Here is a 21,912-nt window from a genome sequence, read left to right as displayed (position 1 = left end):
CTTTACGTGCACAGTTGTACTGTTATGTAACGAATTCTTAGAATCACGGAATAATGGGCTCATAAAACTGTTATCTATTAATATTGAACAATACCGTTAAATCTTGATAATTCATCTTCACCTTACAAAATATAAAACTCGTAGTGGAGGCAGCTTACTTCAACCAGATTTGGCTAAATTATGGTGTCCCTTCCACAGAAGCCATCACAAAAAGAATAATATTTCAAATGTTTGACGTTTATTTGTTTATGTTTGTTAACTTGTTGTATTTACTATTTACTATTTTCAAGTTTATTAGTTCATTTTTAATAAGTATCTGTATAATTATAATAGCAATTATATTTGTGCATTTTCAAAATCAACGTATTACATTATGATCTTAATTTATGATTTGTATATTATGTTGATATTACACTATATTTATTACTAATAACATGGACATAAACTAGTGACTAACTGGTAGGTCTATGGCTAATAGTAATATTATGAGCTCAAGCAACGTACTATGTCGAATATGCTTTAATAAAATTTACGAAAACAATGTCTGTGTGGACGCTGAGAGATCCATGGATATGTTCATGTTTTGCACTGGTATAACAGTAAGTAAATCTTTTTTATCATATATCAGTCTACGCTCTTTATTCCAGCCGGTTAATTGAATGAGGCTCTGTAAATAAATGATAATTACTACTATTACATTAATTTACTTACCCTTAAAATTTTGTACATTAACTGAGAATAAAACCATATTCATTTCCCGGACAAAACTATTATAAAAGTAATACCGGATAAAACTATTATAGTGAAAACCTAAAAAAGGTTAGATTAGTTACCTTTTTAAATCTTTTTTTAATGAGATATAAATACATATTTTAAAGTTTATTTATTTAATTTAAGTCCACCTGTATTCATTTTTAAAATTTTCTAGCTGACCCGACAGACATTGTTCTGCATTTAAAAAATAAAATAATGTTTTTATATGAATTTTTCAATAATATATCATAACATCAAAAATTACTTCGTAAAATATGCATGCACCCTGCTGTCGTAATGAAATTGTTTCACAGCAGAACTGTCAAACCGTGCGTCAATATTATCTCTCATAGAAATTATGTATGCATCAAAGTAAAAACAAATTTGTTGTTTTTATTTAATTTAGCAGCATTTTCCTATTTATTCACCTTTTAAACTTTCTCTGGACTTCCACAAATAATTCAAGACCAAAATTAGCCAAATTGGTCCAGCCGTTCTCCAGTTTTAGCGAGACTAAGGAACAGCAATTCATTTTTATATATATAGATTTATAAATAATAAAAGTTGTTAGATAATATAACAATGTGTGGTAATTCAAGTTTTAAATATTTAATAATAGGTTGGAGGTGAAGGCCCTCGTACCTTCTGCATAAGTTGCCATAATGAATTATGCAGATATGTGGAGTTTAAAAAGAAATGTAGAAAATCTGAGCTATTTTGGAAAACAGTTGGAAAACACACACAGGATAATGTAAGAACAAAACAAAGTATTAAAAAAAATTCCCAACTTATCTCCTAGAATCTAGATAGAATTTATCAAAATTCTATATTAATGGTGTTGGAACTGACTAGTTTCAGACCATTTAGATGTCCTTCATCAGGATGTGGTACCAACACTCAAGAACAGAGAGTAAGGTCAATTTAAATAAATAAAGTAAATATGTCTCACAAAAGTTTTCAAAATTTAACATCGTAATAGGTATATATTTTTAATTTCCAAAAACAGTATGACCATTACCAGTACCAATATGGTTATGTTTTAAAACTTACATTTAATATGCAAAATTCTGATCAAATGTTCCTACTTAGACTTTAAAAAACATAGTATAGAATGAACAAATAAAATTTGAAAAACAAAATTTTATGAATCCACGACCTCCTGCATTCTTTGCCGGTGCTCTAACCAACTAAGCTAACTGTTCGAGTACCGATGTGGCTTCATTAGAATGAACAAATTTTTATTTTTTACACTTGTTTGTTATGCTGGTGCTGCATTGATGTTTATATTAACATATTTTACTGCCCAAATTTCAAATAACTAAGTAATATTAGCTGAAAATTTTCTTTGAAAGAAGAATTATCATGAATTGTTACAGTTTATACCAATTTAAAACATTTCTAGGTGGGATACATTGAAAAGGCACAATTTGAAATTCATAATGAAATAAGTTGTAGTTCTACCTTCAATTTTAAAGAAACATGGATTGATGCCTCATTAGCAGTGGAACACAAACAAGACCATACTGAAGATATCAATAAAAGTGATATAAATACTTTAACTGGTCAAAAAATATCAAATCTTAATAAAGCTTTGAAGAAAAAATTTTTAAATAAAAAAACTGCAAAACTGAAGGCTAAAGTCGGTATGAGATTTACTTGCCAACAATGTCCTTGAAATATTGTAGATTTATTTAATTTCTGTTCTACATTGTTGATGTATTTTTAGAACCATCCAAACGAAATCTAATACAAACCCTTAGTAAAAATAGGAAGATTGTTAATACGGAAAATGAAACAGCGATAGACTATGTTCAACAATCAGGTGAGTTATAGTTCAAATTGAAATGATATTCAGAATATTTTTTTACTATCAATTTGTAACTATCAATTTAACCTAACTCACTATTTTTATTATATTTTTAATGTAACATTCCACTGTGAAATAGCCAATTGATGTCTAAATTTAGTATTTCCATTATTAATCATACTGATTTTATCTCATTCACTCATTGCAAAAGCTAATTTTTCAACCAAATTCGAAAATTCACAATCATCAACACAGAAATATTATTCCTCACTGTTCACCATCATGATGTCAAGTAACTTTCTTCTAAATATATTATAACTATGGAATGAATATCTACCTCATTTCCCGTTAATATGACATGGGTAAAGGAAGCATTTTTTTCAATAAGTACATTGTTATAGTAATGTAAGTTCTTTACTTATTATGCATCTACACTCATATATGTAAAGTAGGGCTGACTAAGCACATACTTAGTAAATATAGGTAAGCTTCTTATTATGCAAGTAAAGAATTATTATTATTATTCGATGACAACGAAGGCTTTCTATAATATAGCGGATTAAAATAAAGAAAATAATAATGCATGGTTCTTGACTGGTACTATGCAGGCCACCTAAAATTGAATAGTGTTATATTAAGTTCAAATCAATACTTTTTTGATGAAAAAATAAGATTGCAAAAGATAGAACATCCTATACAAACAAGACCAAAAACAACCATAACTCAGAACCGGTTGTCAATTCTCCGGGCCTGCAACGTGTACGGCGAATGAACTGCCGATTACCTAATACCTCGCTTGCTAAATGACCTGCCCTTCATTGAGCGGCAAAAAAGATTATCTATTACAAAAATTATAGCAGCTAAGAGAATTTGAACCTGCTAAGTCATATTTATAAGTTATATTTATTCGTTTTTATGTCTTTTAAAATATTTTCACTGTTGTTCATTTAATTTATAGCATAAGTTGTGAGTTGTGACATATAATTAAGTGTTATTAGCATTAGTTGTTAACCTTTGTGGTTTTTTTAGATGCTAAGTTGACCTAGTTTTATATCGGTATATGTAATATTGTATATAAAAAAAAAAGTAGACCAAGCAATTTTATTGTTGTATGATTTAAAAAATGAACTGGCTGTCTCTTATCAGTTCCTTTCCCCATGTCATAGCCCCTTTACAAACTAATGTAGCTTTATGATATATGCTATAGTCACTCCATATGGTAAATAAATATAATTTTATTCTCTAATATATTCTCACATGCCAATCTTAGAAAATTTAAAATAAAATTATCTAAACCACACATTATTCAAAGTTAAAATTTAGTTTGAATGTTTCAATATTGAACTCTGTTAAATAATAGATTTATATACTTTACTTCAATAGTATAACATTGAGACAACTCCATAGTCCTAGAGGAATCTTAGATAGACTCCATTTGCATTACTTGGCTTAAGTACCTATACAATTAAATAATGATATTATTGTATTTCTATTTATTTGGGTATAGATGTAGAACCAGCCAAAAATGGAGTTCGGAATGATGTGAAACTTGAACTAAGAAATAATTGTGGTAAGTTCTCTTAGCACTCACAATTAAATGGTTTTTTAATTGAATGAAATAATACTTGCATGATTTCTTTCAAAAGTACATAGCCAATTTCTCCATAGATGTCGGCATAGTTTTAAAATTTGTTGTACACGAATGAATTTTGGGGTTTTATATTTGTGAATATTGGCTCTTTAAATTGCTATAAATAAGAAACTTAAAAAACTTGTCATTTCAACAGACTCATGAAATCGTTACTAAATGTATACATAGATACGGCGCGACTAGTATACTTTAGTTATTTCCATAGTATTATGTCCTATGGTATATTGCTATGGGGCAACGCTGCCGATATTAATACAATATTTGTGCTGCAGAAGAGGGCTATTCGCGCTATTTATAACCTAGGTCCTAGAGAATCATTGAGAGCAAAATTCAAAGAAATTAACATCTTGACTGTTGTTTCTCAATATATTCTTGATAATGTAATGTATGTTCATAGGCACATAAGTGAATTTGCCAGAAACTGTCATAACCATATTGTTAACACCAGGAACAGACATAAACTGATGATGCCTACTACTCGGCTAAGTCGAGTTAGTAAGTCTTTTGTGGGGCGATGTATATGCTTTTACAACAAGATCCCAGAAAATGTTCAAAACAAAAGTATTACGTTATTCAAAAGAATTGTTAAAAAACGTTTGTGTGGTAAAGGTTACTATAACATTAATGACTTTCTTAATGATACCACAGATTGGGAATGGAGTGACCGCCCTCAGGCTATTAAATAATAAGTTTAATTGTACAATATTACTTTGTAAACACATTTATTCGATGAAAAAGAAAAGCCCGCTGAGTTTGTTGCGCCTATTCTTCTCAGGTCTGAGGCATTCATTTTGGAATGGGTGGTAGTTTTTTGACTTTCAATAAGTGATGTCACAAAAATATTAGAATTTGAATATACACTTATGTACCTATACTTACAATTAGTAACGCGTTTGCAAGTGTTTTGCGCATAAAAACCTAGAGGAGTTTTATAATAGCGAATTATTGAAGTAAACTGATATTGTTTTAGTATTAGTAGGCATTTAATTTAAGTAATGTACAAGTCACCACCGGTGGTATAACCTTTAATCCAAATTTTACTAACATAATCAAAACAGTAAAAATAATAACGTCTATATCGGCATAGTTATCGAATTTATTGTACACGAATAATTTTTGGTGTTAAATATTCGTGAATATTGGCTTTTTAAATTGCTATAAATAAAAAACTCTGTCATTTCCACAGACAAAAAAACTTACAGGCGCGACGCATTACAATAGCGAATAGTTGGAACCTTGTTGTCAATGTTACGACTGTTATGAACAAAAACAATGTGACATTGTCATTTGAAAAAATGTGAAACATGTAAACGCGGTCCACTTAAGATTTTATGAGTAAAATATGATACAATTAAAGTGAATGCAAAAATACCAACAAAGATATTTTGAATATGATTAAAATGTTTAAAATTTAAGAAAATTAGTATGTTCTTAGTATGACTGATGAGAATTCAAATTCAAAAAAATCTTTATTTACTGTAAATTGTTATAAGTTCTTTAGTGCAATTCAGGATGAAATACAAAAGTTACAAATAACAATAGCATTAAAATTCAAGAGTATAACTATATTCATAATAAATTTAGAAACATAAACGTCGAAAAGATGAGGAACGTTCACTATTATCTTTACATTTTCTATGGTGCATTATTGCGGAAGCAGATGAATATACCGCTGCATTTATTAATATTTCGAAATCACAACTAACAAGTTCAGAGAGGTTAAAAATTACGTATTACGGGACGAGTAAAAAAAGAAGGACTCCGTGTCACCTTACATAACAGTGAAGCACCAAAACAAGCCGGTAAACGTGTAAATACATAGCCCCACGCACACACTTACACTAATACAAGCCGATCGGCCGCTTTTATGAGATTTGCCATCGTCTGTGACAGATCAGTTTGCGTCGCAATATTTTAAAAATGCCGTAGTGCGTTGTTTAAAAGTGTAGAAACAATACTATTAAAAAATTGTGGATATATGATTATTTAAGGGAGAAAAAATTGTGTAATTGGTATACCTCGTTACCGCACACACACTAGCATAAAGGTGCTTCACTTGCTAATATCATGGCGCGGAGTCCTTCTTTTTTACTAGTCCGTGATTAATTCATGTTTATTTTTAATTATAGAATGCATTTAATAATTTTGTGTACATGGAATGTACTTTTTGTCTTTTCTATATTAAAGTTAATATTAATAATTTGTAGGGTTGTGTGACTATAGCTCAAACTATGAAGCTTTAAAATTACATCTAAAGGATCATTGGGTTGAGAATATTTTGAAATGCCAACTCTGTGAATATATTGGACGGGACTTTGCAGATATGGTAACACATAGGTAATGTATTGCAAGTTATAATAATTAATAGGGCTATTCAGTTACCGCTACATAAATATATTGATACAGTTGAATACTATATACATTAAGGCGAAGGGTAAACAGAAAACACGTAAACAAGGTGTTTTTAGACAAGATTTGTGGTGAAAATATAGCATTTGGAGCTATGAACACTACTTAATCCTGTTACACATACCCTTACGTCTTCCTTGTAGGTTGCTAATGCTTATTGTTGGTTAAAGTTTGTACTCCAGAGCTATTATGAACTACCAGTTTTCTTTGCAGTTAAACATGTTTTTTCTCGGCATCATGCATTTGTTTAGTATACTACTATCATAACAGTAGTTCTTATAGATTTTACTTTTTTATGTAGGTACATTTATTCAGATTAGTAATCAATAATGAGGATTGTAAGCAATTAAACAGTTTGCGCCTGTTAAAATGTTAAATTTTCGACGCAAGAATTTTTGAAAATATTGGCTTTGTTTTATAGGAGCCGTGAACTCATATCGCTCAAGGTCGCCGGCATTTAGTGTCGCCTTAAAATGACAACTGGGTGCACAAATGCGTCATATATTTCGTACAAATATGCGGCCAGAAAAGCTGTATGGAAATCCATTTGCATTACAAACGCATTTTTCATTTATTTTCAGTATGTGACAGCTTTCATATTTAGCAGCTAAAATATTTTTAAGAGCTATCCAACTTACTTCAATAGCTCTTTGCGTTCAATACACACTATAGAATTAACTCATTTGCTACAAAGTGGCAAAGTGCGAGTCGCTCTCACCCATCAAGGGTTCCGTAGCAGCAAGTAACATAATATAAAAGTTCTTGTAGTTCGTTGTTACTTTGAACAATTTTTTAATGATAGTGTATTTTTTTTAGTAAAAAAACTACTTAGTAGATCTCGTTCAAACTAATTTTCGGTAGAAGTTGGCATAGTAACGTACATCATATGTTTTTTATAGTTTTATCATTCTCTTATTTTAGAATTTACACGGGGGACGGACTTTAGCACTTTGGAAGTGTCTCAAAATTTTGAGTTTCAGTTCAAAAAAGTGGCTTAGTATGGGGAATACCAAAATTTATTGTTTTTTTTTTCTATTTTTGTGTGAAAATCTTAATGCGGTTTACAGAATACATCTACTTACCAAGTTTAAACAGTTATAGTTCTTATAGTTTCGGAAAAAAGTGGCTGTGACATACGGACGGACAGATAGACAGACATCGGTTTCGTTTTTTGCCATTTGGCTACGGAACCCTAAAAACGGATTGTTTTAATTTTTCCGTCCCTTTAAAAAATACAATACCAAAAGAGGTTTTAATCATTTGAGAATATTACTGGCGCATTTATGAAGTGTTGTGATGCATAAAAAAGTTTATTCCAAATTCAAATTTAAGACATAGTCGGACTTTAACAAAAATTGCAGTTGATTGCGTATCGTTGATAGTTCATTTAAACCCATGCTTTAAATCCTTTATTAAAGATTATGAAACAGTAAGCTTATTACCAACATTAAAACACCCAATGTCGTAATAACCATTACATTATCGAAACGACTGTTGTAATGTTGTACTGAATTTCATAACAACACTCCTTGGTTTTTTTTTTCGATCCCTTCATGCGCAAAGAGTATCAACAAACAGCCACATTCTTATTGCTCGATGCGTGGCCTGTAAAAAAAAGAACATTTTCGTTAACGCGCGTTCCACACTACCAGAACGTGGCGCGCCGTAAAAAAAGTAGGTTATTCGAAACCCCGCCATTTTCTTGAAAAAATTAGCGATTCAAGTTTGGACAGCACACATATTTTAAATGCTCCAAAAGAACATAATATTCAAGTGAATTTTAATAATTGCCCAATACAAAATGTAAATAGCTACTAAAATAAATTATTCTTTTATTAATACTTACCCCCTTATTCATAATAGTCTGCTAACTTATTTCTAATTCTCACTCTTGTCTTCTTCTATTGACCTAAGTCAGAATGAGAAAAAACACTCCTAAGCGGCTGTTTAAAGTTAGCGGACCATTATGAATAAGGGGGCTAGTTTATTTGTATAAAATCAGTAATGGATGATATTAGGTTACTACTAGGACTGGCTGTTTTAATGTTAGCAGTAAGCTGTTTAAGAGTCTTTTAAAGGATTCATATTCTGGGTGTAAAGTCTTGTATGCAACTGTTGATAATTAGGTATTAAAACACTCATGTGATACTATTATAACCCACATTGGATACTATTCTAACCCACATGTCGTGTTTTAATACCCCTTATTACACAACAGTTGCATAAATAACTATTATCATTTTTAGATAATTGTTTTCGGAGACGATTACACTTTTCAAGTGTATTGAAGCTCTCGGCTTCATTTTGTCTATTGTATGCTCGTTAGAAATCGAAAATTTTCTTCCGTTGTTGAACAATATACGTTTAAAGGATTAAAACGCTTTAAACTGAAACTGAATTTTATCATTATTTGATTATTTTGCAAAATTATCATTATTTATTTCGCCTGGGATCACAGGGGGAAGGCTCCTTAGCACAGGCAGCGGGAAACCGGCCAGATTATGGGTACCACAACGTCGCCTATTTCTGCCGTGAAGCAGTTATGTGTAAACATTACTGTGTTTCGGTCTGAAGGGCGCCGTAGCTAGTGAAATTACTGGGCAAATGAGACTTAACATCTTATGTGTCAAGGTGACGAGCGGAAATGTAGTGCCGCTCTGAAGTTTTGGGTTTTTCAAGAATCCTAAATCCAGCTGAACGTCCTGCTTCTCTCGTCCCTTATTTTCATAAAAAAAAGGACTAGTCTCGACTCCCTTGATGTTAATTGTTAGTTGATTTTACGACCTATTACCTTAAATAGTATTTCATTAGTTATATTACATATTTACTTTTAGGTCAAAACACTACCCGAAAAGCTCATTATTTTGCTTCGTGTGCGATTGTAAGATTGCCAATGCGTTATTACTACAGTTTCACTTTCGTGAGCAACATATGAATACGATTGGCGGATGGTGTTTGCAGTGCGATAGAAGAATAAAAAAATTTAGAACTATGCGTAGACATCAGCTAAAACATCAGCGAGAAGCAACAGATAGATTATTAGTATGCGATTACTGCGGGAGAGGGTTCGTATTCCGTTTGATTATGTTATGCACTGAACAGAGAATATGTATTTATCACGGACTAGTAAAAAAATAAGCGACTCCGTGTCACCTTACATAACAGTGTAGCACTGAAACAAGCCGATTAACGTGTAAATACATAGCCCCACTCACACACTTATACTGCTACAGGCCGATAGGCGGCCATTATGAGAATTGGCATCGTCTGTGACAGATCAGTTTGCGTCTCAATAAAATATTTTAAAAATACCGTCGTGCGTTGTGAAATAGTGTAAACGATACTATATGAGTATTTGTGGCCGTATATGATTATTTAAGGGAGAAAAAATTGTGTAACTATTATCCCCCGTAACCGCACACACACTATCATAACGGTGTTTCACTTGCTAATATTACGGCCCGGAGTCCTTCTTTTTTTACTCGTCCCTGGTATTTATTTTATTATTTTTTGTATCGTATAGTAAACATTTTTTGATCTGTTTTTATTAATAATTAGTGAACCTCCATGTATTGTCCTACTTCTAACAAACTGACTACTTTATGTTCCCTAATACTAAACTGGAGCTGAAGACTTTTACGCATATGTTCTGTAATACATAATATATCTATATTACAGCAGCTCAAAAACAGTTCAATTTCTAATTCCTTACTTGAGATACCTTGTATGTTCTGGTGAACATTATTTAAGAGCTTTATATTATGATTATCCCTGGCAGTAACAGTTAATTTCACCGCTATGTTTTTTATTACCCAAAAAATTGGGCTATGTAGTTTTTTTTAATAATATCAAATAAATCGATGAAAGCCGCGCCGTCCGCAAGCTCGAAAAAGCATGACTCATTTGTCAAGTACCTTCTGAGCCGAACGTGCAAGCGAGAGCGCGGAACAAGCGATAGAGAGGCAAGATCAAACTGAGGTGTGGTTTAATTTAAGTTAAAAAATATTTGAATTGACGGCTGCAAATAAATGTTAATTTATCTAAAAATTGTATTTTTGAATTAACTTCTTTGTATTATACAAAAAAAAATACAATTCAAGTCATAAAAGTTTGCAATTTTATTTACTGAGCTACAGGCATAGTCATAGTCCTATCATAGCAATCATTTATATGATGAGTATGGATGTTTGTTTCAGAGTCATGGATGTTTATATGTATTTATGTATATTTAAGTAAGTATATTGTATTAAATATATCGTTGTCTTGTTCCTATAGTTACAGGCTATGCCTAGTTTGGGGCAAGATAATTTGTGTAAAAATGTGTCAATATTATATCATTTATTTTATATTTTCATCAATGTTCTCTTGTAACGTTATCACGTAAACCTACTTTACAGATAACCAATTTTTATTTTGTAGTAGTGAAAATTTTTACAAGAATCCCACCTAAAATTATGAACATAATACTTACTAACAACATAAAAATACTACGTGCAGTTTCATTAATGAAAGTGTATTGATGTAGGAGTGTCTCCGGTGGACGGAGTTGCGGGATATCCGTTGTAATGAAAAATTTTTGAGCTCGTGATACTTCGGCCCTGTAACAATTGCCGTTGACGTAGGTTGGCTGGATGGGTCTTGATGTTAACTTAATATTGTCCATAAAAGCAAATATTTTTGCCTTCCCTCTTTTGTCCTTTTATGGTCATCACGACGGATATAATTCCATAAACATAGATTATTTCGTAACTTCTGTATGTAAAGAAAGTTTACTCATTTTAGATATCTTTATAAATACATGCTCGAGGAACATATAATCGCTCACATGAAGAAAACATTGTTCGTCTGTGAAGCCTGCGGAAAAGGATTTAGGAAAACATCCTCATTGAAAGTGAGTTTATGTAATAATATTTCATTACAAATAATCCCTACATTAGCAGCCTATCGTAGTTATATTTTTTTTTAAATAGGAAAATATATACCGTTTAATATTTAAAATTAGCTAAAAAGGTAAATAACTTTGTCGCAACTGAAACATACATTATAATAGCTAATAATAACTTAATGTAATAAAAATACTTTGCAGTAATGGAAGTGTATTTTGAGAGCATAATGCTGTTACAAATGTGTAATGAATCCTTACGAAAAATGTACATCTGCTTACATGATACCAAGAAAGACCCGCGAAATATATTTATTAATTGTCACCAATGTAAACAAATGAATCAAATTATTAATATACAGTTTCTCAAAGAGATTAATCTGATGTAAAATCTATAGTTTCTCAAATAGATAAATCCAATGTCAAATCTACAAGTTCTCAAAGAGATCGATGCAATGTAAAATCTACAGTTTCCCAAATAAATTAATCCAATGTAAAATCTACAATTTCTCCAACAGATAAATCCAATGTAAAATCTAGAAATTCTCAAAGAGATTAATCCAATCTAAAATCTACAAGTTCTCAAACTGATCAATGCAATGTAAAATCTATAGTTTCTCAAATAGATTAATCCAATGTAAAATCTACAAGTTCTCAAAGAAATCAATGCAATGTAAAATCTACAGTTTCCCAAATAAATTAATCCAATGTAAAATCTGCAGTTTCTCCAAGAGATTAATCCAATGTAAACTCTACGGTTTCTCAAAGAGATGAATCCAATGTAAAATCTACACTTTCGCAGGAAGATAAATCCAATGTAAAATCTAGAGATTCTCAAACAGATTAATCCAATGTTAAATCTACGGTTTCTCAAAGATGAATCCAATGGAAAATCCACAGTTTCTCAAAGAGATTAATCCAATGTAAAATCTACGGTTTCTCAAAGATATTAATCCAATGTAAAATCAACGGTATCTCAAAGATGAATCCAATGGAAAATCCACAGTTTCTCAAAGAGATTAATCCAATGCAAAATCTACGGTTTCTCAAAGATGTTAATCCAATGTAAAATCTACAATTTCTCAAAGTGATGAATCCAATGTAAAACTTATACTTTCTCAAAGAGATAAATCCAATTTACAATGTACAGTTTCCCAAAGAGAAGTTTATACGAAATTTAAATGATAAGTACTTATATTTTAAACTTGGTACAAAACTTAGACCATAATATACCTATTCGTAATTTATGTAAAATTTTCAAATGTTTTTTAATGGCGACAGTAAATCATATCATCAAAAAAACACAAATAAAGTCATACAGAAAACAAAAAAGTAATTAGAATGTGGCAGTGAACTTATACTTATACGTCAGTCAGCATTAAGACATTGAAGGTCGTCTCCATCGTATATATAAACGTGAAATGCGACGTGTAATCTTCGTTCCTTAACAAAGCGTTACTTCATCCGTATTGAAGCTCGTTCACATTTAGATAGACATACATTGTTGTAATTTGACTTGGGAGTCTCCGACATGGAAGACCTTTAATTATCTGTATCTTGGTTACGTTAGTATATGTGTTAAAATGAAATGTTTTGAACGTTTCATCTGAATTAGATACGTGTGTTAAATTCTTAATTGGGATCTTATTCGAATTAAATTATAACATAAACTGCAATATAATTAAATTAATTGCACTTAAAACTACATTATATACACCAGTCTCTAAGTTACAGACAAGTAGAGATTTAAGACCTCCATATTTTTCCTTACTTGTCTGGCTTATATCTTTTATAGTAGCACTCTTATTATCGGTCCTATCCAAAGAGGATGTAAATACTATGTAATAAGAGGCGGGGCTGTCTAAGTAAAAATTTAAATTAAGTTTAGTATGAAACGTGCAGTCATTTAAAGTTTGAAATTGTAGTAATTACAACATCGCCATTGGCCACGAAGTATAATCCGGCTAATTTTGAAAGCGAAAAGTTGCCTAAAACATAGTGGATTTCGGCTATCTCCGTTTTTTACAAGATTATATCCGTTATCTGTCAATCTGTCAATGACTGCACGTTTCATGCAATCGAGTGAATTGCTTTTTACTTAGAGAGTTTCGCTAGGCTTGTACTATCTACAATAAGAGTGCTAATATGAAAGGTATAACAGTAATATTGTATAATCAGACCTTTCCCAACTCAAAGCTAATGTCTCAATGTAAATTTTATGAGCTCCGTTTTCACTAAAAGTTTATTGAAACATGTTAAATTGACCGACATTGTACGATGCGAACGTTTATAAATTTAATAATTTGACGTTTATATAAGTTAATATAATAAAATTAATATAACAAAGTTACATAAAAGTGCACAGTTAAATGTTTTTTTCTGAATACTTGAAATTTTCAGCAAATGCATATCTAATGAATTATAAGACCAATTAATGCTACTGCAAGCATAAACATTATTTGGAACTAAGTAAATCCTAAACCAAACTAATATTTGGATAATTTAGAGCGTAGTAAATTAAAACAAATGTATGTAGTTTTTAATATTAAATTGATTTCCCTGTGTTATATTTTTAACCTATGGATAACGGGTTTTTAAACTGTGGGTTCCCACTAGAAATTAATTTAATATCTACTGTACTTTGAAATTGTAAAATTGTGTCAACTGTTTATTGTCCCTAAGAAGTATAATAAAATATCAGATGGGAAGAATTTGAAATTAAAGTGTGTGTGTACTTATGTATGCACACAATAAGTTATTCTTCTTTGGACTAACAAAGCAAAAATCCTTAAAATTATTTATTCCTCGTGTTATTCTACGTTTGTAGAAAGAACAATATTGTAAAAAATCTTGCAACGATAGATTTGACAGTAAATTATTAAATTACGAATACGGCTGTACTGGCTTGAACTCCAAAGAGTTCAAGCTATTTCTTTGTCCATTATTAGGATAAGGTTTGCCTTAAACCAAAAAAAATAAAATATCGAATGACGCAAACGTCAGAAAATTTTCCAACTTCACCCTGAAATTTCACTCTCATCATTTTTTCATAACGCGCCTGAAGAAGTATAACTTCAAAAATTAATTTAACTCTTGGACAAACATCTCAGCTCAATTAATTGTTTTAGTTTCTTTTAAATATCCACAATTTTTTGCAGAGTCATCTTAAAAATGTTCATGGACCAAACAAAGCAATAAAATGCGAGCACTGCAATAAAATATACAAAAATCAGAGCACCTACGACATTCATATGAAAGAAGTTTCTAGAGAAAAGCCCTTCGTCTGTGAAATATGTTCGAAAACTTTTAGCATACCCTCAAGTTTGAAGGCCCATCTATTCTTTCATACCGGCGAGAAACCTTTCGAATGTGACGTGTGCGGCTGCAAATATAAAACCAAGAGCTCCTTGACTCAACATAAATTGAAGCACTCGAATATTTGTAAATACGAGTGTCTGAAGTGTAGTAAGAGATTTTTGACTGCGATAAGTTTGAGGCGACATGATACAACTCACACAGGTGATCGTAAATTCAAATGTCAGCTGTGTAGTAAGAGCTTTCACGAGATTAAAAGACTGCGAAATCATGAGAAAAGGCACGGAAATCTGAAGGACGAGTGAATGTTAATGGGAGAATTTTTTTTATCAGATAGATCAATTTGTTCGAAATGTAATACGATACAAGATTCGAATATAATTAACAAACAATTCAGTGAATGTTCCACATCATTAAATGAATATAAGCAATTGTTAAAAATATGAAATGAATATATTTCTTGTTTGTTAACACAAATATCAGCACAAGCGATAAATCAGATGTCGACTGACTTGCCTGATTTCGAGCTATTGAATAGCTATACCGTTATCAGGTAGATTGACGAGGCGTTGGATGAGTGCGTGTTCTCTTGAGTGCTGAATACATAGATACTATAATTTCCATTAATTTTTTCCTCGTGTATTAGGTATATCTTTATTCTTTTTTTTTGTTTTTATTCATTATTTGTAACACGCTTAAAGTTTCTTATATGTGAAAACTGTCAATGGTAAATAGATGTTTATTTTTGGAGTTTACTCCTTAAGAATCGATTTTCATATAAGACGCCCGGTATGAGAAAAATATGGGGAGTAAAACCTACTCATCAAATGGGATAGTAACGTTTTTGGTGCGCATCATTTCTCGCGCACCTTTCACTTTTCAGTTGTGTGTGTGGGTGTGTGTGTGTGTATATACTTGTGTGTAGCCATCATACACAGTACACTGCGTGATAGCTTACGCATGTAGTATAATATAGGTACCTATTAGGGTGTGCCAAAATGTAACTTCCTTGATGGACCTTTTAAAATTGGAATTTTGAGTTCCGCTTTTAACAGGAGTTGTGTTTGGGCAATTCCTGACATATTTTGATAATTAAGGATTTATTTGATTTTAGAATTCTTTAACAGGAGTTTTGTTCGGCCAAATTGTGAATTTTCTGCAAAAATGCCTAAATGCCTTCGTTCTTGAGGAGTAAACTCCAGTCGTGCGTCGGAGCTGACACACACACTTTTTTTTGAACCTATTACGTTGTGTTACACTGTTTGTTTTCGTAATAAAATAAAAAGAATATTCAGACTTTTTGTGTCTAGCTAGGTACTTAAAATCATTATTGATAATCTAGTCATTTTATATTACGTCTTTTAAGAGTGTTTTATTATAATTTATCTTAATTAAACTTGTAAAATATTACTGGCGCTTATTACTTACTTATAATATGATTGAACCATAATAATATAGAATAAAACTAAATAAAGAGACGTTTTATTTACTTTCCTTTATTATGTAAATTTTTGTACCTAGTGAAACTTTTACCAGTGGGAGGTTCCTTTGCACAGGATGCCGGCTGGATTATGGGTAATACAACGGCGCCTATTTCTGCCGTGAAGCAGTAATGTGTAAACATTACTGTGTTTCGGTCCGAAGGGAGCCGTAGCTAGTGAAATTTACTGGGCAAATGAGACTTGACATCTTATGTCTCAAGGTTACGAGCGCTGTTGTAGTGCCGCTCAGAATTTTTGGGTATTTCAAGAATCCTGAGTGGCACTGCATTGTAATGGGCAGGGCATATCAGTTGCCATTAGCTGAACGTCCTGCTCGTTTCGACCCTTATTTTCATAAAAAAAAGTGAAACTGATAATTGTTTACACTTATCCCATGCTGCTGCCGCCGAAGTTTTGCTGATGTGGATAATGTCAATGTATGTAGGAAGTATAGATTCTGCCGCGACCTAACTGACCACCTTGTACATCCTGCTCGAGTTTGAGGCTATAGGTAAACCCCCTGCGGATCCAGAAGAATAAAGGCCCGAAGGTGTGCCTTATCTATAGGTAAAACGTAAAACACGAACTGTGTGAGCGGATATTTTAGCCTCTGTTTATCCTCAAAAATCAACGACTTCAACTTAAAAAAAATGTACCAAGATCTTATCCATATATATATTTTACACCGTAGATATTGAACCGATTTTGATGAAATTTGGTACAGGGATAGACTCTAGAGCTTGGGAAAGAACATAGGCTACATTTTATCCCGGAAACATCCATGGATCCCGCGGGAATTGTGAAGAATTTAAATTGACGTCGAAGAGCTATAACTATACCAATATTTGGTTTAGTTTGCTATAGCATTCTTCCACGAAATAAGTTTAATGAATTAGGAACTGGAATAGGCCGTGAGATTATCTTCAACTTGTATTTTTTTTTTGGAAAACCCTTTATCTACGCGGACGAATTCGCGGGCATCAGCTAGTATTATGATAAAATCGTAATTAAATTAGTACAACAAATTTATATACGAGATACGTCTAATTTTCACCGAATGCACAAGAATTAATGAAGTCTAAACCCAATGAATCAAAAATCAAGGACTCCAAATTAAAAATTTTTTATTCTCTTACCTATTATTATTACTTAATAAATAATAATAAATAAATAAATAAAATCATTTTATTGCAGGTCAAGGACCCATAGAAAACATGTTTACATATAAGTAGGTAGTCAAAATATTTTAAAATTATAAAAAGAATATGTATGAAGATAATTAATTAATTAATATAAAATTAAAGTCACTTCAAAATAAATAAAAATAAATAGTCATTTTACGTTAGGGATCTGGTGTACCCTTAGCCAGTGTTTGTAAAACACATTGTCAATGGATGCCTCAGCGACAACCTTAATCATCTTATTATTAGAATAACGGACGGTTTCCAAGAAACCCGCTATTCTATTCCGTATAACAGCGTAGTAGTCCGGGACTCCAGCGTCGGCGAACATGCCCGACGCGCTACAATACCTCGGCATTTTTAATAAAATGCGAAGGGCATCATTATATTGAACCCTGAGGATGTTAAAGGATCTTTTGGTGTAGTTGATCCATAATTGTGAAGTATAAAAACTCATACAGTACGCATTAAACAACGTAACTTTAACATCCTCAGTGCACCGAGAAAATCGGCGAGCGATCATGTTGCACCTTATTGCCAGTGACCTTCGCTCTCGCTCTATGTCAAGGTCGTCGCTGAGGGACCCCGTCAACATGTGTCCGAGATACCTGAACTGTTGCACAACCCGAACTGGTGTCCCATCTAATAAAACTGGTGGTACCCTCTCCGGACCTTTACTAGCTCTAAAGATCAACATTTCTGATTTGCGTACATTGTATTTTAATCCATGTCTTAAGGCGTAACTTTCGCAAATCGATACTAATTTACGAAGACCGTTTATTGAGGGGCTAAGTAGCACCATGTCATCAGCTTAGCTTAAGTTGTTAAAACAAACTCCGTCAATATGACAACCGATGCCAGTACCACTCAGCTCCCCAATAAGGTCATTAACGTAAAGATTAAACAGGTCTGGAGAGGTTAGCCCCCCCTGACGTACACCACACTCTAATCTAAACTCACTAGAGGCTGTGTCGCCCCAACGCACAATGTTCGTTTGATTCTCGTACCAATATCTCATCAGCACGACAATACCGCTGTGGACGTTTGAGTCACGCATTTTTCTCCATAATATATTATAATTAACAAGATCAAATGCGCGACTCAGATCCAGGAAACACGCATAGATTGATGTTTCACGACTTTTATAATAATTCACGGCATGCTTTAGAGACAGAATTGCCGAGTCCGTAGAGAGGCCGGGACGAAAACCAAACTGAGAATCATTAATCCGTATATTCTTCATCAGTTCAGGCTGCAACAACCGCTCAAGTACCTTACCAGCAATTGTCCCTAGTGAAATAGGCCTATAGTTAGCTATATTGGACATGTCACCCGTCTTGTTTTTCGGTACAGGAACCACTACTGTCTTTAACATATCTGCAGGAAGATAGCCATATTTAATACACATATTAAATAGCGTTGAGAGGGCCTCATACAATTTGTTTCCAGCGTAGAGCATGTGCTCAACACCCAGACCATCATGGCCTGGTGACTTACCGCATTTCATATCTTTAATCGTTCGGAATATAACTGTTGGACTAAAGTTTACTATTTCAGACGATGGTGTCAATGGCTGGGAGTCAGTCACATGCGCCACGTCTAATGGTTTCACGGAGAAATGTTTTGCGAACATGTTGGCTATCTCCGTGCTATCCTGTACGTTACTGACATTTAGTGGCCTACTTTCTTTTTTATTTAATGACTTAGTAGCTTTCCAAAACTGTGTAAAATTTTTGTCAGCTCTATGCGTCGCTAAAATGTCCATTTTTATAGATTCCTCATTATTCAGGCACCACTTTAATTTCTTTTTAAATATAGCGCGGGTCTTCGCCATATCATTATATATTTCTCCACTACTAGGCCTACCACAGTCTACCCAAAACTTAAAAAACAATCTTGCAGTTTGATAACTATCTTTTACGTGATGATTCCAGCCCACTACTTGTTTTTTATGGCGGGATTTGTGCACACCAGATCTCAAACATTTACTATTAATAGCTGCATATTTTAAAATACCAATTACATCATTGTAAAAATTATTAATAAAATCTAAAACACCCTTAGAGCTATATAAATTGTTTGCATTATAGTGACTAGAGTCAAGTAACTTATTAAGATTTTCAGTACATAGATTAGTATACATATTTATTTCATCTGCATTTCTCTGTCCCCATCTGACGTCCTTATTTAAATTATCATTATTACATTCCTTACTATCTACTTTTTTAGTTATAAGCTTAATATCACAGTTAACAAACAGTGGGAAATGATCAGACCAACTAACACTGTTATCCACATACACACATACAACTGTATTTTGTGCAGCAATAGTTGTCAGGCAATGATCCAGCCACTTGGTCGTTCCATGGGACTCACTAAGGAAGGAAAATGTTCCCGAGTCTGCTCCTAATGCATCTATATCCGCACAAACCCATGTTTGCTCCTCACAAAATGACAGCATCTCTCTGCCGAATCTAGCTGAGGGGTGCGCGTTGTAGTCACCGAGCATAAATACTGTCTCAATCCCACATTCTTCAATCACTGCACTCATCCTACTAAGAATATCCGTGAACTCTGGCAAATTATCATCTATATCAATAGGCATATATACGTTAAATAGTAATAAATGGCGATTCACAGAACTAATTTTGACAGCCGCCAACCTATCACTCTCACAATCCACTACAATTACATTATTAAAAAGAGACTTACGCCACATGATAGTTAAACCTCCGTAGGGACGTCCACGCAATATCCCAGCTGAGGAGTCCACGGATGACTTCGAGAATGATGCAAAATTATCATCTATCTGATGTACAAAGTCGAGGTCGTGCTGGAGAAGCCATGTCTCCTGAAGCGCTATAATATCAGCGGTTTTACAAATTTTTCTCACAGCATCTATGGAACGCTTAATGCTTTTACAATTAAACGAAACCATACGGATTAAGTTAGTTTGTAGGTAATACTGTACTGACATTATCGATCATATTTAGCGGCGGTCTTCGTATATCGCTCTTTGTACCGTCTATATACCAACCCAGCAGGCCAAAACTTCCCATCCAAAAAGATTTCAAGTTTCTGGGTAGGTATCGTGACTTTAAAAGAATTAAAGGATGTTTCATGTCGCTGTATGAGCTGCTCGACGCATATGCATACTTCACCCATGTCCGCAATGTGGTGTAAAATATTATCTACAGAGACCGATTTTCGACTTAAAATACCAAGATCTTATTTATAGTTGTACGTACGATGCGATTAGCTGGAGACATTAATTGTTTTGACAGAGGAGCACTGACCTCTACTATATACCACTGGACTGGCGGCTGTCAAAGTGCTTTTGTGCTTGTTTGATATACGCCATTTTGGCGCTGTTAGCCATGTAGCGAGAGTCTACGGTAATAAAACTAGTGATGACATCCTCAGCGAACATCGATAGATGGTGGGAAACTATTTACAAAAAAAATACGTTATTCGTTATTACGTTGATTCTTGAAGTATAAATAACACGGAAAACGAACGAAATAGTTTCAAAATGCAAAAATACTTCAGAGTATTGTACGTTCCTTCGCAGCCATTTATATTATGCGTCAAAATTAGTTCTCTATACGCTCGCGAGTGGCGCTTCAAATAGGCACAAAAAATTTGCTGTCAAACATATGGGACAGCCTTTCCAGTGGTATTTATACAAGTCAGTGCAGAGGAGGGACGTGTGAGACGTTGATAATAAGTGATCATCGCCGCCACTCTTGCAATGACACGAGCAATACCGGCTTTTAACATGAACTTTTTTTGAAGGTACTCATGTCGTATCAACTTGAAAACACCGCTAAGGAAGCGTATTTCACAGCTTGGTTGTACGTGAAGATTCCTTCAAGACTGAGCAGGAATTACGCAAATTGGTGAGAGTTGTAATATTTTAGTTGAATGTGAAGATGGTGAAATCGGCAGCAAACATCAGAAAATTGATTGAAGTAGGCGTTACTTTGCGGAAATCCATAATTATCCAAATGTTTTGAGTTTTCTTTAGTGTTAGCAGTGCCAGATATTGGCCAGTCAACATGTCCTGAGGATTCCTCGTGTAGGCGAAACACGTGTCGAATTGTTTAAAAGACAAATATTGGCGGAATTAACACTAAATAAAACTCAAAACATTTGGATAGCAAGGACAGGTAAAACAACTCCTTGGAACACTCCGTTATAAATGCGTTAAGACACATAATGAAGCGATGTCTCAACGCCAAGCCATCGAAGCGTTCACAGAGTACCAGATCCCTGATACTTTGATCAGCTCTGCGTTGCACGGGATCTAATGGATCGAGCTGATACTTGATACTGGGGTGCACTAAACCAGAAATAGAATAGAAAGTAATACTCCATATTAAGTGGTTGGACCTGCGCTTTGTAGAGTGCTAGAATGCGGCGAATAGAATCAG

At 33.2% G+C, this 21,912-nt stretch overlaps 1 protein-coding gene across 2 annotated transcripts; it reads left to right on the top strand.

The window, feature by feature from the left end:
• The first annotated feature begins 303 nt into the window (after positions 1-303).
• LOC126971600 (zinc finger protein 493-like) lies at positions 304-16,256 on the top strand. 2 transcript variants are annotated; one of them, XR_007730932.1, is made up of 9 exons: positions 304-603; positions 1,373-1,504; positions 2,156-2,396; positions 2,480-2,575; positions 4,068-4,130; positions 6,419-6,548; positions 9,455-9,685; positions 11,403-11,511; positions 14,661-14,901. XR_007730932.1 is itself a non-coding variant. In XM_050817942.1 (9 exons), the coding sequence occupies exons 1-9, from the start codon at positions 468-470 to the stop codon at positions 15,120-15,122; spliced, it is 1,596 nt and encodes a 531-aa protein (XP_050673899.1). In that variant the 5' UTR covers positions 316-467; the 3' UTR covers positions 15,123-16,256. The 2 variants fall into 2 exon arrangements, 1 of the variants encoding a protein (XP_050673899.1); XM_050817942.1 differs by having other exon boundaries at positions 316-599; positions 14,661-16,256.
• The last annotated feature ends 5,656 nt before the right edge of the window (positions 16,257-21,912 follow it).

Source organism: Leptidea sinapis, chromosome 24 (genome assembly GCF_905404315.1).
Source record: "Leptidea sinapis chromosome 24, ilLepSina1.1, whole genome shotgun sequence".
In the NCBI taxonomy this organism is placed as follows: domain Eukaryota; kingdom Metazoa; phylum Arthropoda; class Insecta; order Lepidoptera; family Pieridae; genus Leptidea; species Leptidea sinapis.
The sequence above is the reverse complement of the archived record's forward strand: the minus strand, read 5'-3'. Positions and strand labels throughout refer to the sequence as shown.

What these genes read in the sequence shown, in the direction of transcription:
- LOC126971600 (XM_050817942.1), top strand. Translation starts at nt 468, where the DNA reads ATGGCTAATAGTAATATTATGAGCTCAAGCAACGTACTATGTCGAATA. An exon ending in AAAACTGAAGGCTAAAGTCG is followed by an intron (nt 2,397 to 2,479) that starts GTATGAGATTTA and finishes ATGTATTTTTAG; the next exon opens with AACCATCCAAACGAAATCTA. An exon ending in TGCGATTACTGCGGGAGAGG is followed by an intron (nt 9,686 to 11,402) that starts GTTCGTATTCCG and finishes TACTCATTTTAG; the next exon opens with ATATCTTTATAAATACATGC.